Below are 15,671 nucleotides of genomic sequence, written 5' to 3'. Positions count from 1 at the left end.
GGAAATTAACAACACATTTATAAATACCACATGGGTTGAAGAAGAAGTCACAAATGCAATTAAAAAACATTTTGAACTTAAGTGAAAATGTAAACAAAACATCAATATTTTTGTGGCAGTGCTAAAGCAGTGCTTACAGGGGCAGTTATAGAATTAAAATGTCTTACAAGAAATGAAAAAGATCTAAAAGCAGTAATTTAAGCTTCTATCTTAAACTAGAAAAAGAAGACCACTTTAAAACTCAAAGTAAGGGAATGAAGAACATAAAAAAAGAGCAAAAATCAGTTAAAAAATAGAGGAAAATCAATAAAACTAAATCTGGTTCTTTCAGAAAGTAAAAAATTGATAAATACCTAGCTAGAATTATTTTAAAAAGCAGAGAAAACACAAATTACTAATACCTAGTAGGAGATCTACCTGATAAAGTTCAACACATCATAATTAAAACAAGCTGGTAGAGAACGTCTGTGAGAGACCTACAGGATCATCATACTCAATGATGAAAGACTGAACACTTGAGCTAAGATTGGGAACCAGCATGAAGGTCTGGTCTCACCACTAACATTCAACATTGTATTGAAAATTCTAACTAGTGCAATAAATCAAGGAAAATAAAAGAAAATATATTAGATTTGTAAAGAAAAACTGTCTTCATTCACAAATATGCTTAAGGAGAAAATCCTAAGAATTCTAGTTGTGAAAAACCAGTGCATAAAGTCAGTATACAAAAACTATCTCCATTTCTTTATACCAATGAAGAATACTAGAAAATGAAATTTTCAAATAGCACTATTCACAACAGGATCAAAAAATTTTTAAATGCTTATTAGATAAATTTAACAAATATAAGACTTGTACAAAGAAACATATAAAAGACTGTTGAAAGAAATTAAAGATGATAGCATTTTCATGGATTGGATGGCTCAAAATTACTAAGATGTAAATTCCGTACAAATTGAGTTATAGATTCAGGACAGCCCCAGCAGGCCTTTCCATAGAAATTGACAAGTTGATTCTAAAACTTGTATGGAAATGCAAATGACAATTTTGATAAAGAACAAAATTAGAGGACTTAACACTCCTGATTTCAAGACTCCATATAAAGCTAATAATCGAAACAATTAGTACTGATATAAAAACAGACACATAAATCAGTGGAACAAAACATAGTTTCAGAAATAGACACATATGAGTATATAGTTGATTGACTTTAACAAAGGTACCAATGTAATTCAATAGGGAAAGCTAATCTTTTTGTAAGAGCAGTACTGGAAACATATCCACATACAAAAAAATAAACATTGATGCTTGCCTCAACTCATACATTAAAAATGATCTCAAAATGGATTACAGACAAATACAAAAGCTAAAATTATAAAACAAGAAAACATAAAGAATATTTTAATTAGCAAATGTTCCTAATCAAAGATTTTTAGATACTAAGAAGCATGAACAGTAAACGAATAAAAATTGATAAAGTGAACTTTCTCAAAATTAAAAAGTTTTGTTCTCACAGCCCTGGCTGGTGTAGCTCAGTGGACTGAGTGCGGGCTGCGAACCAAAGTGTCACAGGTTCGATTCCCAGTCAGGGTACATACCTGGGTTGCAGGCCATGACCCCCAGCAACTGCACATTGATGTTTCTCTCTCTCTCTCTTTCTCCCTCCCTTCCCTATCTAAAAAATAAATAAATAAAATCTAAAAAAAAAAAAAAAAAAAGTTTTGTTCTCCACCAAAGAAAATAAAAAAGGAAATCACATAATAGAAGCAAATTTCATATTTAATAAAAGAATTATATTCATAATTCACTTAAGTACTATAAGTGTTCTCTATTATACATTCATAATAGAAAATGAATAGGTAGATATTATGAATATAACAGAAAACACTTATCAAGTCAGTACGATAACCCAACTTTTTAAAATGTTCAATAGTTTTGAACAGACCCAAAAAGAAGATGAAAGAACAGCAAATAGGCATATGAAAAAATGCCCAACATCATTAGTCATTAGAAAAATACAAATTAAACCCACGATATACCACTACAAACTCATTAGAATGGCTAAAATTAAAAATCAACAATACCAAGTGTTGACAAGGTCATGGAGCAAATGGAACTCACACACCACTGGTGGGAATTCAAAAGGTTACACCCACTTCAGGAAACAGTTTGGTAGCTTCTTACAAAGTTAAAAATACACATATCTTAAGACCTAGCAATCCCACTCCTAGATACTTTTCCTCAAAAGTATTAGCACAGATTTATAATAGACTATTCATGGCAACTTTTAAAAAAATAGCCACAAATGGGAAACAAACCAAACTTCCATATACTGTTAAATAGTTAAACAAACTGTTGTCTGTCCATACAATGAAATGCTACCCAGAAATAAAAAGGAATGAACTGCTGATACATCTAACACATGGGTGAATCTCTAAAACATTATGCTAAGTGAAGGAAGCCAGACACAGAAGACTACAAATTATATGATTCCATTTAAATGAAGATTTAGAAAAGGCAAAACAGTATGATTTTGCCTAGATCTGCAAAGCAGACTGGTGGCTATCAGGAGTTGGAGATGAAGATTACAAAAGGTCACAAGGAAAGCTTCTGTGGCAGTTCAAGTATTATGATTGTGATGGTAGTCCACACTGAATACATGCAAAGCCATCAAACTGTAGACTTAAAATACATAAAATTTTAAATATAATTATAAAAATAGAGCTAAAAAGAAATAAGGCTATTACTTTCTTATTTCTGGTATAGGAAAGCCCTGTTGATATTAAAAAAACAGTCCATGTGGACTTCACTATTATACTATATTATATATACTAGTGACCCTCATTATAAAAAGCTTTTTAAAATAAACAAAACAAAAATCCTCAATTACAGAAACAAAATAAAAAAGTCCCTGCTGAAAGAAATGTAAAATATAAGATATGGTTTTTTTTTTAATTTTTGTAAGAGTTTTAGTTGATCCCAAACTGGTAATAGTTACAAGGAAACCAGATCTCAAATGCTTCCCAAGATACTGTTCTTGACTTTAAGAAACAACAAAAGCACACACATACAAAAATAAAAACACAAGGTTGTAAAACAATGTATGGAAGTCCCCGATCTAGCTGACACAGAATTTTGTAAACTGCAGGAACTAATCGACACTTATAGAATGAAGGAACAAAAAGAAAAGAAAAATTAAGCTACTGCTTACTCTTCGCCTGGGCTGGGGGAAGCCATCTCTGTGTCGTCTTCTTGTTCGGGAACGTGCCTGGATTCCCTGTCCTTTATTCAATGGGTCAAAGGATTCTATAATAATCAGCAGAAAGCATAATGTGAGATAAATAACTCACTGACTTAAACTAAGACTGAGGAAGAAAATATTAGATAAGTTACTTTATTCAGAATCTTGTTTGTGATAAGAATTTTAATACTTAAGAGAAATAAAGGCTGTTGTTATTAAGAGTTCATTACCAAGAAAAACTCCTTTACAATTACTGTGGGAAAGCTTTAAAAAGACAACAAATTAACTACTTATAAGAATAACATGATACAAATTAGCACGCTCAAAGGCAGTGACCATTTGTGCACACATTATAACTGCTTCATTATGACAACTGACAGTTGTACGGATATTCTAAAATAAAGGACTTTCAATAGACATTGCCCAAACCTGATGGAAAATCTGCTTCCAGATCCTGTTCAGTTTCCCCTTTTGAGAACTGTTTTAATTCTGAATCAGCCTCTTGTACAGCATTTGACTTTAAAGCATAATGATTCAATTCTTCCTCCCAACTATGTGGAGTAGATACTGCCTCAGATTCAAGATCACCACTGTATGTACTTCCTTGGTCTGAAATGGTTAGAAAATACAGCCTCAAAATAAAATATACTCTTAACATAGTCAGAAACTTTCCTGAAACACCTAAACACCAAAAACAGATATGGTTGCTGGACCATTACCTAAGTATATTTAAAAATAAAGTAACTTGGTTACCAGTCTCACAGAACTAGATTCATATTCTTGGTATACACTTTAAAGCATTATCTCAATCTGTCAAATTAATATTTGAGGTATCTTTTATTGTTCTCATTACAAATTAGCACACAAATCATAGACATCTGGTGCCCCTACAAATAGCTAAAACTGCATATATTTAATCCAAGGATGATAATACTTTACAGGTTTATATTACTAACAGGGGACAGTATATATTTCTAAGATCCAAAATATATTTTCAATTACAAACCTTTCTCAAATATCTTGGTGTCTAGAAAGAGTTCCTGTTCAGAAGTTTGGGATCCTAAAGAAAAAGAAAAGCACATAATAAAACAATTTACAAGTATATACAAAGCAAACTGCATCTCAAATAAAATGCACTATATATACATGATTCACATGAGGGAATTCTAACTAAACAGCCTTCATATGCAGAAAGAATGTTTCATTAGTAGCTCTGGCTGGGTAGCTCAATTGGTTAGAGCATCTTTGAAATAAACCAAGGTTGTGGGTTCAATTCCTGGTCAGGGCACATACAAGCAACAACCATTAAGTAAATACATGAATGAGTAAAACAACAAATCAATATTTCTCTCTCTCTCCCTTCCCCACTACAAAATCAGTATTAAAAAAGTTTCATTAATAAAAATAGGCATTAGCAATAAATGCAGCTAAACAAATTAAGACTTGTAATAGTGGTTACATTTCTAGGTAGTAGTATGAAAGAAGTCATGGCAAAAGACACCTTTCTTTTGGATTTTGCACTCATGAGCTACCTGAAATTCATTTTTTCCTCATGATGTATACACACTCAAATTTATTCACAGATCGACACATCTGTTTTAAATTGCTTTCTGCCCTCTAAAATATAATATGCTTTAGTACTGCATTGGAAAGCTGATAGATTTAGAACATAAGTTACACAAGCAACCTACACGTTGAACTAAAAAGAACACAGTTCTATCAATTACACACTGCTTTAAAAGTAAAAAGCTTAAGGATTCAAAGTATTAACCATTTTTTAAAAACCCAGAAAAACTGCTTCTTCACCTGAAATCAAAGATAAGTTAGCTATATCCCTTCAGTTGAAATTAATTTTTCCCTCCTTTACATTTTTTAGAATATATTTGATTGATTATGCTATTAGTTATCCCATTTTCACCCTCTTTATTCCCCTCCACACTGCACCTCCCCCCCCACATTCATCCCACTTAGTTCACGTCCATAGGTCGTACGCCTAAGTTCTTTGGCTTCTCCATTTCCTATACTATTCTTCACCTCCCCCTATTTTCTAACTATTATTTATGCTACTTATTCCCTGGGCCTTCTCCCCCATCCCTCCCCGCTAATAACACTCCATGTGATCTCCATTTCTGTGATTCTTTTCCTGTTCTAGATGTTTGCTTAGTTTGTTTTTGTTTTGTTTTAGGTTCAGTTGTTGATAGTTGTAAGCTTGTTGTCATTTTACTGTTCATATTTTTGACCTTCCACTTTTTCTTAGGTTAAGTCCCTTTAACATTTCATATAATAAGGGCTTGGTGATGATGAGCTCCTTTAACTTGACCTTATCTGGGAAGCACTTTATCTGCCCTTCCATTCTAAATGATAGTTTTGCTGGATAGCTTAATCTTGGATGTAGGTCCTTGCCTTTCATGACTTTGAATACTTTTTTCCAGCCCCTTCTTGCCTGTAAGGTTTCTTTTGAGAAATCAGCTAATAGTCTGATGGGAACTCCTTTGTAGGTAACTGTCTCCTTTTCTCTTGCTGCTTTTAAGATTCTCTCTTTATCTTTAATCCTGGTAATTATGATGTGCCTTGGTGTGTCCTCTTCAGGGTCCAACTTATTCGGGACCTTCTAAGCTTCCTGGGGCTCCTGGAAGTCTATTTCCTTTGCCAGACTGGTGAAGTTTTCCTTTATTATTTTTCCAAGTAAGTTTTCAATTTCTTGCTCTTCCTCTTTTCCTTGCACCCCTATGATTTGGATGTTAGAATGTTTCAAGTTGTCCAGAAGGTTCCTAAGCCTTTCCTCATTTTTTTTGAATTCCTGTTTTTTCATTCTGTTCTGGTTGAATGCTTATTTCTTCCTTCTGGTCCAAACCTTTGATCTGAGTTCCATTTTCCTTCCCTTCACTGTTGGTTCACTGTACACTTTCCTTTATTTCACTTTTCATAGCCTTCATTTTTTCCTGTTTTGCAACCATACTCAGCCATTTCTGTGACCATCCTGATTAGCAGTGTTTTGAACTCTGCATCTGATACCTTGGCTATTTCTTCATTGCTTAGTTGTATTTTTTCTGGAGTTTTGATCTGTTCTTTCATTTGGGCCATATTTTTTTCTCTGTGCAGCTGTCACATTGTGAAGGGTGGAGCCTTGGGTATTCACCAGGTTGGGGTAACCCAATTCACTGCATTGTTGTGGTGTATGTGAGGGAAGGGTCCAAGAGGGAACAATGCTGCTTGCTGGGTTCTCAGTCAGCTTTGTCACTTCCCACACTAGCCACTAGCAAATTGGGCCCTTTTGGTGCTGATTCCCAGGCGGGTGGGTTTGTGTACATTCTAGGACCTTGTAAATCTCTCCAATAAACTCTCCTGTGAGGCCAGGAGTTCCTCCTGCCACCTCAACCCCCATAGGTTTTTTTAGTCAGAGATTTTAAGGCTCTATTCTCCCGAGTTGGAACCCTGGGTTTCACAGTCTGTCTCGTTCCCCCGTTGTTCCCATTTTATCTGCATGCAAATGTGGGACCACTTGGTCCACTAGCCACCACTTTGCCTGCCGTGTGTCCTCTCTGCCCTGGCCGCCTGTCTCTGCCCCTCCCAACAGGTCTAGATGAATGTTTCTTCTTTAACTCCTTGGTTGTCAGACTTCCGTACAGGTCAATTTTCTGGCAGTTCTGGTTGTTTTTTGTTTTTAGGTTTGTTGTTGTCCTTCTTTTGGTTGTGCAAGGAGGCACAGTGTATCTACATATGCCTCCATCTTGGCTAGAAGTTGCCTCCTTTATGTTTAAACTATTTGATTTTACACTATAGTGATTACAATTATACTGAAGCTTAGTTTTCAAAGTTTTTCTGTCTGATTCAATTGTTTGCTAATGCAAAATAACAATATTTGTATTGAGGAAGTACTTGATAAATGTTAACTATAAATGTGAACATAGAAGCCAATTTAAGAAAAGGTTTATTGTCAGGAATTGCTTGAACTTCCAAAATATACATAGTATCAGAATGTTAGAAGATCAAGCACAGGGACAATATTTTAAAACTTTAAAATCCACATATAAATGGGCAAGAATTATGAGACTATATACTAAAGATCAAACTGAGACCAGAAACACTGGAGTAACAAACTTTTCACCCATCACTCAGAATATGTATGATTTAAAAACTTAGGCAACACAACAAAAAAACTGACAGTAGGTTTTCAAATGCTACAGTGTTCAAAAAAATCACCTAGCATTTATTATGCAAAATCAAACCTCAGTGGTTATCTTTGCAAAAATTGTGATTGGAAAAAAAATGCCAGGAAAGAATATTTTCTTGGTTCATCAATGATATATGAAAAGGTCTTCATGAAAAGTCATTGATATAGTTCAACTATGTTAAACACCATTTCATTTTCTTTCTCTTTTTATCATGATATCTCTGCTTATATCCAAAAATCAAGGAGCTGCTAATTGAAGCTAGAAACCTTTCAGGAATCTACATTACTGAGTTTTGGTTAATATCATGTATCATTTGCTTTCAAGTCAGACACACCTGGATTCAACTTGTTTATTTACTTCCTGATTGCATAGGAAGTAAAATACCCTGTTTACCAAGTGAGGAATCTGAAGTAAATAGTAATCCCCAATAGGGTTGTTGTGATGATTAAATTCAGCAATGTATATAGTGTATTTGAAACAAAGCCTAGAATATGTTTAGCACATAAATGTTAACTATTGTTATCATTATTCTACACTCATCAAATGGGATTTATCTATAGGTTACTTTGAACCAAATAGTGTTCCATCCTTTTACCAACATGCAACTTATTACAAAACAGGAATTCTTATATGGGGATCATGTCTTTGCAGGAATAAAATCAGAAAATGACTATGAAACTTGGATTTATAGGTTTTTCTGGAATTAGTAACACTAAAACTGTATCAAATATCAGGACTTAGTTTCCTTCATTGAAAAGACAAGAGCCTTCAGAGATATCAACAAGTTTAACAAAACCATAGACTTGGTATTTAAGCATAAAAAAGCATTTAGAAACACCCTGACTGCCCAATACTTAAATTACTTGAGTTACCTGAAAATGTGTAGGGGTGTTTTTTTCTTTCTTTACTTTAAAATTATACCAACCTCCCTGGGATAGAGTTTTCTCCTTCTCTTCATCTTCTGCAATCATTTCTGCCATCTCAAGGAGATCAGCTTCAAATGGATGTGAAGGAAGCTTTTCCTTAATATCTTCGATACTCTCAGTGGCTTTATCTTCATTATCCATTGAGGATGGAATAAGCATAGGGACAGGCATCTGAAAGATCAAGGATGGACTGAAGGGTTTCTTTGGCAATAGGCTCATCACCTAAAGTACTATTTGTACTTTAGGAGATGATTTAAGTACTAAAATAATTAACAGATCTGAGATATGTTTAATGCTGATAATGAAAATAGTCTTGCTAGTTTGTTTTTATAAGAATACAGCCATTTAAATAAAAAGTCAGCAAGAGCTTTCCTGCAAACTAAACAAAATGTCTCTGGATTCTCCAAAAGGATAATTATCTAATGCACCATTGTTTTGCTTTAGATCATATTTCCTGCTTAACATTTTAATATAACTATTAACCTTAAGAATTCAGTATTGAGGAAAAAATACATTTCCAATGAAAAAATCAATACATTTTTCTTTAATAAAAAGTCATGTAAATCACAGTACTCATCCTTCTACCCTTTCTAAAATCTAATGTTCTAATACACACACACACACACACACACATAGTTTCTGATCTTTTTCTATGTGAGTCATCTTACTGTTATATGAAATGTTATAAAAAAGCAACCTAATAGCCTTCTTTCAGAATGTAGGGTACAAATAGAAGAAGTCCTATATATATTACACATTAAATCAAATACTAATACAATAATAGCCAACCAGAGTCAGGTATACTTATTCAACAAGTGTAATTTTTTATAAAGCTGTAAAATTTTAATTGAGGAAAATGTGTACTAAATCAATCTTAGTCTCTACTCACTGGAACTGGAATTCCAAATGGGACTGGTGCATACTGAGTATACAGGTGAAGAGGTATGGGCACAAACACTGGTACAGGAACTGGCACCACAATGATCTGGGGTGGGCTTAGAGTGTCTTCTAATAAAAAAAATCACAAAAACAAAGAGGATGAGAAACATTTTAATGAAAAGACATTTTTAAAAAGCATACAGAGATTTATAGTTCAAAAGAACTTTAATCAGCCCTGGCTGGTGTGGCTCAGTGGGTTGAGCATCCGCCTGGGAACTGAAAGGTCACTGGTCTGATTCCCAGTCAGGGCACATGCCTGGTTTGCTGGCCATCCCCGACTGGCAGCGTGGAAGAGGTAACTGATCCATGTTTCTCTGGTAGGATGACGTTTCTCTCCCTCTCTTTTTCCCACTCTTACCCTCTCTCTAAAAAGTAAAAATAAAATCTTAAAAAAAAGAACCAACCTGTGACACTAAGAGTTCATAGAACAGAATGGATTGAGTACAGCAAACCATTCATAAAAAAAGTGGGTAACACAATGATTATCAATGATAAGAGGATAAAATTAATGAAAGATAAAGTCTAGATGAATGAAGGGAAGGAATGAAGGGAAATCTTGGATAAGGGGTATGTATGGAAAGCTGTTAACATGAATAAGTATGTTAAAGAGCAAACTGAGTAGGTAGAAGGTCCATTTTTGTGAGGATAAATAATTTTTAGTAGATAGTGGGGAGCTTCTACAGATTCTTTAGCAGAGAATAATGTGATGAAAATAGCATTAAAAAAGATTGATTTGGCTGCCATCTTAGGACAGAATTAAAGTATATAGAGTGTAAAAGTAGGAGGCAATTACAGTATGTTGGGCTAACATGGTAAAGGCTTAAGCTACAGGTGATTGTGATACCTACAAAAAAGAATATAGAACTTGGAAATTGATTGAAATATAAGTAGGAAAAAAGTGGGAAGGGTGGAGGATTCATCCAATTATTCAACAAGTATCTACAGAATCCTTTCTATGTACCAGAAAAATGCCAGAAAAATATGCCAGATAACCATAAAATCATTAATGTAAGAGAAAAGTAATGCTAGTCACAAGAGGTGAAAAGCTAATAATCTGACTAGGTTAGGGGCAGGAAATAATATAGGATCAACTTTATTTTGGTGTAGTGGATGTAAAAAAGGTACCAGAAGAGAGATGTCTGATAGCCAACCTACATAATACAAAATAAGTCACTGCTGATAGAATAAAAACATGGGACTAGGTCATTTATATAGCCTTGCTATCCACTGTTGTCCATGGACCAGTAGTACCAACATAACACCGGAGCTCGTGAGAAATGTAAAGCCTTAGGACCCACTGAATCAGGTACATAGTAAAATCCCCAAGTAATTAATGTGCATATTAATGTTTAAGAAATACTGGCATACAGAATATAACCTTCTAGATCTAGGAATTTAGGATTCCGTTCTAAGTTTAAATATTCTGGGGCTTTCATCTGGCAGCAGGAGGAGCTCCACAGACTGATTCCCTAGTGAAACAAGCAGAGCTGATAGAAATTGTCAAAAACAGCCATTTAAATTATGTGGAAATTGTCCTTAGGGCATACAGCAAATGGAGAAACATTTATTCAGAAAAATCCACTAAAATACAGTTAAGAACAATGGGAATCTGTGACAGCTGATCCACCACCTGCTTCATATCCCCAACTCAGCCAGTTCAATGGACAGAAGCTGCTCTCTGGGTGGGTGTGGTCAGGAAGAACGTTTCTCTTCAGTCAGCTCCCAATGAAGGATTACTGTACCTTACCAGGAAGAGCAGGACACCATCATTTCTTATCCTCTCCAAATACAAGTTTAAGAAGTTAATTTCCTGCTGAGTGCAGATGATAAACTAAGAGTTCCCTCACTCTACCCCACTCCCACCCACAGGATGGAGGCCCTACTATAGGAATGGCAAGCTAAGAATAGTGGGGTCCAAATCATCTTCGTCCCAGATCATTTATAAGGCAGACTTCATGCTGGGAGAGGCAAGTGAGAAGATTAGAGACTAGCACCTGTCCAGCATTCAGAGAATTGGCTCAGAGACTATGCATGGTCAGGGGTGTGGTGGGGTGGAAAAGTGGGGAGAGGCAGTTCATAAGAAAAGAAACCCTGAAGATCTCTTCAAAGGAACTGATTTTATTTGAAACAGAATATGGAAGAGTTCAGAACTAAGGGTAAAACAATAGTTCCTCTTAATTAAGACCATGTCTATATAACTCTGAAGTCTATACATTCTCCATAATATTACGCTGTCATTAATAAGGAAATTAAATGAAGAGTTCACGGTATGGAGTGATCAATTAACTATCTTCTCTTCGTCATAACTTCTTAAGTCTCAGATGGTGAAAATACCTACCTCACAGGGGTGTTTTGAGAACTAAATTGAAAAATGTATATAAGCAATCAACCACATTGTCTAGGAGATAGTAGGCACCCAATTAATATAGGCAGATCCCACATTCCTTTCTCCTAAAACAAACTAAATGAACAAAGTGCCATAAATATACCTGTCTGACATTCTTTGTTTTGAGTATGTGGTTTGCATGAGGTGGCTTTAGTCTGCGTGATGGGTTTGCACAATAAAGCTTTATTCTTCAAAAGTCTTGAAGGCTGGGAAGGTGGCAGTTTCAGGGCATCTGTCTGTGTACTTGCCTAGTTAAAAACAAAAATCAGAAGATAAATAATAAATCAAATAAACCAAAGGGGTTTTCAAAAGTTTATTATAATCTCAGAAAATACTGTAATTTCTAAAGAAATTATACTGGAATTATATGGAAGACCTAGAACATAAATATTCCAGTATTTAACAAATATAATATTTGTAAAATAGTAATATAGGAATATTTTTATAACATATTGATTCTAAATATATCTAATTATCAGTTCTGTTTACCCAGAAAAATGCTATTTCTATTGTCAGCCACTGTGGATCAAGTACAAAGCTGGCCAAGTTTAAAATGAGAACTACAATATTTCTACTTGACTAAGTCTTTAAAACCTTAGTTTCAAGATAACTAGAAATAACAGAATCACTTATGATCATCTCAGGACTTGAAAAAAAGATGATGCGAATGTTATTCCAGAGTTCAGGAAACACTTTAGAAATGCCACTGTTTTAGTCATAAGTTTTTCTCAATATTTATTCTTTTCTTATTTTAAGAGAAAAGAAACAAATATTAAGAAAAAATGCTTATTTACAGCATAACCTGCAGCAGATAGAAAACAAACTACATTTTATAAATATCTTATCTATAATCTGACTATATTACAAATGCTCCCAAAACCTTTTATGCCTGAATTCTGCAGGTAAGAAAAAAAACCTTCAGTAACTACATAGATAGCAAGCTTTCAAAAAAATTAAAGTATACAAAAGACCTAATTAAATAACCAGAAAATCCTGAACCTAAACAAAGATTAAATGAGCTCATGAAATTTATTTTATATAATAAAGAATAAAAAAGGGCAAAGTAACTTAGATATATTCACATGACATGATGGAAAATAAATACAGTGGCAATACCAAAAAAAAACTTACATCCCCAATGATTTTCGCTGTTACTGTTGGAACTGCACCTGATACAAGTTAAAATATATATATTTAGGATCTTATATAATCAAACATTAGCATTAAAAGCTGATTATCAGATAATAAACACAAAGTCATAATAAAAACATACATTATCTTAATTCAATTCAGGAAAAGAGTTGCATCTGAAGTATAATATAAGAAAAAAAGATCTGGAAATTATGAAAACACTAAAGCCCTAGCAGCCCACAGTGAGCTACCATTCCTAATATGAATGCATCAAACATATGATAATGATCACTGATAGTAAAAAGATAGAGAACCACTATATTCACCTCAAAAAGGCTACATAAATGAGTTCAAATCAAGCCATACCTTGTAAAACGCTGTTAGAATTCACTGTGGGCTGAGCAGCAGGAGCACTTGCTAATGAGACTACATTAGCTATAACCGGAGTTGAATCTTTTCTTAGAGAAGGGGGCCCAGCTGAAGCAGCTGACATCATGGAAATACTTGCTGATTAAAATAAACAAAAAATTTAAAATTTCATGTAATTTATATGTATACCTATAAAAACCAACATCTGAAGGAAGTTAAATAATACTTTTAAGTTAAATTCTGTTGAAGCAGAGTCACTTCAGGACTAACAAGGTTTTTTCTATTTTTTAATTAGTGAAACTAAAAGGTATCCCACGAACTTTATCTTGCATAGCTATGGAGATGATATTTTAAGAGGCCATGTGACTTACAGTGTATGTCCTTTTTATAGTCTCAAATACATTTTTAAAGAAGTCACGGTGTATATGTCCAATAACAATGTATTAACTGCCATCCTTTCCCATAAAGTTCTTAAAGAAGTTGATTCAATACACTCAGAGAAAAGTAAAAAAACCTTACTTTTACTGGGCTTTAATCTCGGGTGTTAAATAAAAAGGGATCTAAATGTTAATGTCATATGAATAGAAGGAAATTTATGTTTCATGACATTATTGACAATTGTTTAATGTTCCCAATCTGTAGAAGTAGTTAGTCCCCTACACTGATCAAAGACTAAAGTTTAATTCTACCTGCATTGTTTTGTGAAGGTGGGTCACACATACTTTGCTGATTACAGAACATCAAGATACAAAGCAGGTTACAGAAATGTTTCATTTCTCCTCGCCATTTTAAAGACTCACTGAGTTTACCCTGGCGCTTACAACCATCACATTTGGCCATCTGAAAAAGAAACGGAAGACAGTAAAGGAGTAAGAAAAAAGTTATCCTCGGCCTTGACAGAGTAAAATCAGGATACATATAACAAGTAAGAAAATTAAATTAGAATTTAGGTCACAAAAATGAAGGTTAACTATCCTAAAGTGGTAAAAATACTTATTTATCAATCAGTGATTTTATACTAAACATAAAAGTCATATTATAAACAAGCCAATTAATAATAATTAAAACACAAAGCAAAATGAAAGACATACCTTCCTCAAAGACTTCAGAAGACAAATTCATTTTAGTTAAGTAACTACTGAATAAAATTATAATTTTAAATACTTTAATGTCATAAGACTGTCATGTCTTCTACAAGGAAATTAAAAACAAAAGAAATATAACTTCACTGACATTAAAGTCTTCTAAAATCTTATTTTAATGCTGAAGAACATAATACATTTAATCTTAAAAGTTTAAATGATTAAGTTGTCCTTCATACTTCATCAAAGAATAAAAGAAGGGAATAATGTATGCCCTAACTTGAAAAACCCACAAACGTGAGTTCTATTTACCTGATAGAACAGAACTGTGTACTTGGACATGCATTCTTCACAGCAGAACTCTTCCACCTTTCCCCCCAGATTATTCTGTACCAATTTGGGAGATGTCTGTAAACAATAACTGCACATTTTACAGTGATTTCCCCAGAGTTTCGCCAAGTCATGTTTATAAAGCAATTTGCAACCTAAAAAAATCAGGAAAGATAAAACTAACATTAGGCAGAAATATTAAGTATCTCCATCTTTAAGTTAAATGCCTTTAAAAACAACAAAGTTTCCACACTTGGATCCTCACCAATCAGATCAAGAGATCAACACTGAGGATCAACGCTATCATTGAAAAAATATTATAGTGCATCACATATAGTAAAATTTATTTAGTAAATCTTTTGTTTTATTTGGGTATGTGATATCACAATGTAAAATGTACTTCTTTTTTTGTGTGTCGTGGTCAAAATGTTTAAGATCCACTAGTCTAATAAGCTAATCTCATGTAGTTTTAGAATAAAACAAAACACTATAAACATGCAGGATATTCATTTAAGTAAATTAGAAAGTCTACCTCATATTGATTTCTAAATACAGTATATTCATATTCAGAAACATATGGCTCCTTAAAACAATAGAAGTAATATAATCTTAGGATGCTACCAAACTTAAGGAGTACCCTTTAGAATCGCTAAAACTAAAAGATCCCTGTCAACCTAATATCATTATGTTTCTCACATCACCACCATCTTTTGCAATATATTTTGAGAATCTTTTCCTTCATTTTAACATTTATATGATATGAAGGATTACATTAAAAAGTGGAACCAAGTATAACCAAAATAAAGTGTTTGGTATTATACAATAACAGAGCAGATAAAACAGATAAATTTACATAATAACAGCTTAAATTATGAACTACTTGTGAAACAACCAACATGCTCAGTAGGTGTGATAATCTCTTTACCTTCACTACAGAATGACTTGTCAGCACCTGAGAATCTTACAGTCTCCTTTACAATTTTCTCAATTTTACAATATTCACACATTGCCATTACATGATTTATTTTCTTATATTCATCAGAACAATTCTTGCCACAGAACTGAAACATTTTACCCTGCAATGAAATAATC

The 15,671-nt window shown here is 33.6% G+C and overlaps 1 protein-coding gene across 12 annotated transcripts in view; it reads right to left on the bottom strand.

Annotated features, from left to right (window-relative positions):
* Positions 1-15,671, bottom strand: part of ZMYM4 (zinc finger MYM-type containing 4) — a 142,232-nt gene that overhangs the window by 27,225 nt on the left and 99,336 nt on the right. For 11 of the 12 annotated variants that reach the window (XM_045858569.1, XM_045858573.1, XM_045858565.1 and 8 more), the window contains 11 exons: positions 15,505-15,655; positions 14,562-14,734; positions 13,857-14,007; positions 13,165-13,305; positions 12,799-12,836; positions 11,771-11,915; positions 9,232-9,350; positions 8,342-8,513; positions 4,248-4,301; positions 3,671-3,850; positions 3,212-3,306 (listed from right to left, as the gene is read on the bottom strand). In XM_045858569.1, coding sequence (XP_045714525.1) covers positions 3,212-3,306; positions 3,671-3,850; positions 4,248-4,301; positions 8,342-8,513; positions 9,232-9,350; positions 11,771-11,915; positions 12,799-12,836; positions 13,165-13,305; positions 13,857-14,007; positions 14,562-14,734; positions 15,505-15,655 — 1,419 coding nt within the window. The remainder of the gene's footprint in view (positions 1-3,211; positions 3,307-3,670; positions 3,851-4,247; positions 4,302-8,341; positions 8,514-9,231; positions 9,351-11,770; positions 11,916-12,798; positions 12,837-13,164; positions 13,306-13,856; positions 14,008-14,561; positions 14,735-15,504; positions 15,656-15,671) is intronic. The other variant, XM_045858567.1, reaches the window with a different exon arrangement.

Source organism: Phyllostomus hastatus, unplaced genomic scaffold (assembly GCF_019186645.2).
Source record: "Phyllostomus hastatus isolate PE091 unplaced genomic scaffold, TTU_PhHast_1.1 phas_scaffold_182, whole genome shotgun sequence".
NCBI classification, from domain to species: Eukaryota; Metazoa; Chordata; class Mammalia; order Chiroptera; family Phyllostomidae; genus Phyllostomus; species Phyllostomus hastatus.
The sequence above is the reverse complement of the archived record's forward strand: the minus strand, read 5'-3'. Positions and strand labels throughout refer to the sequence as shown.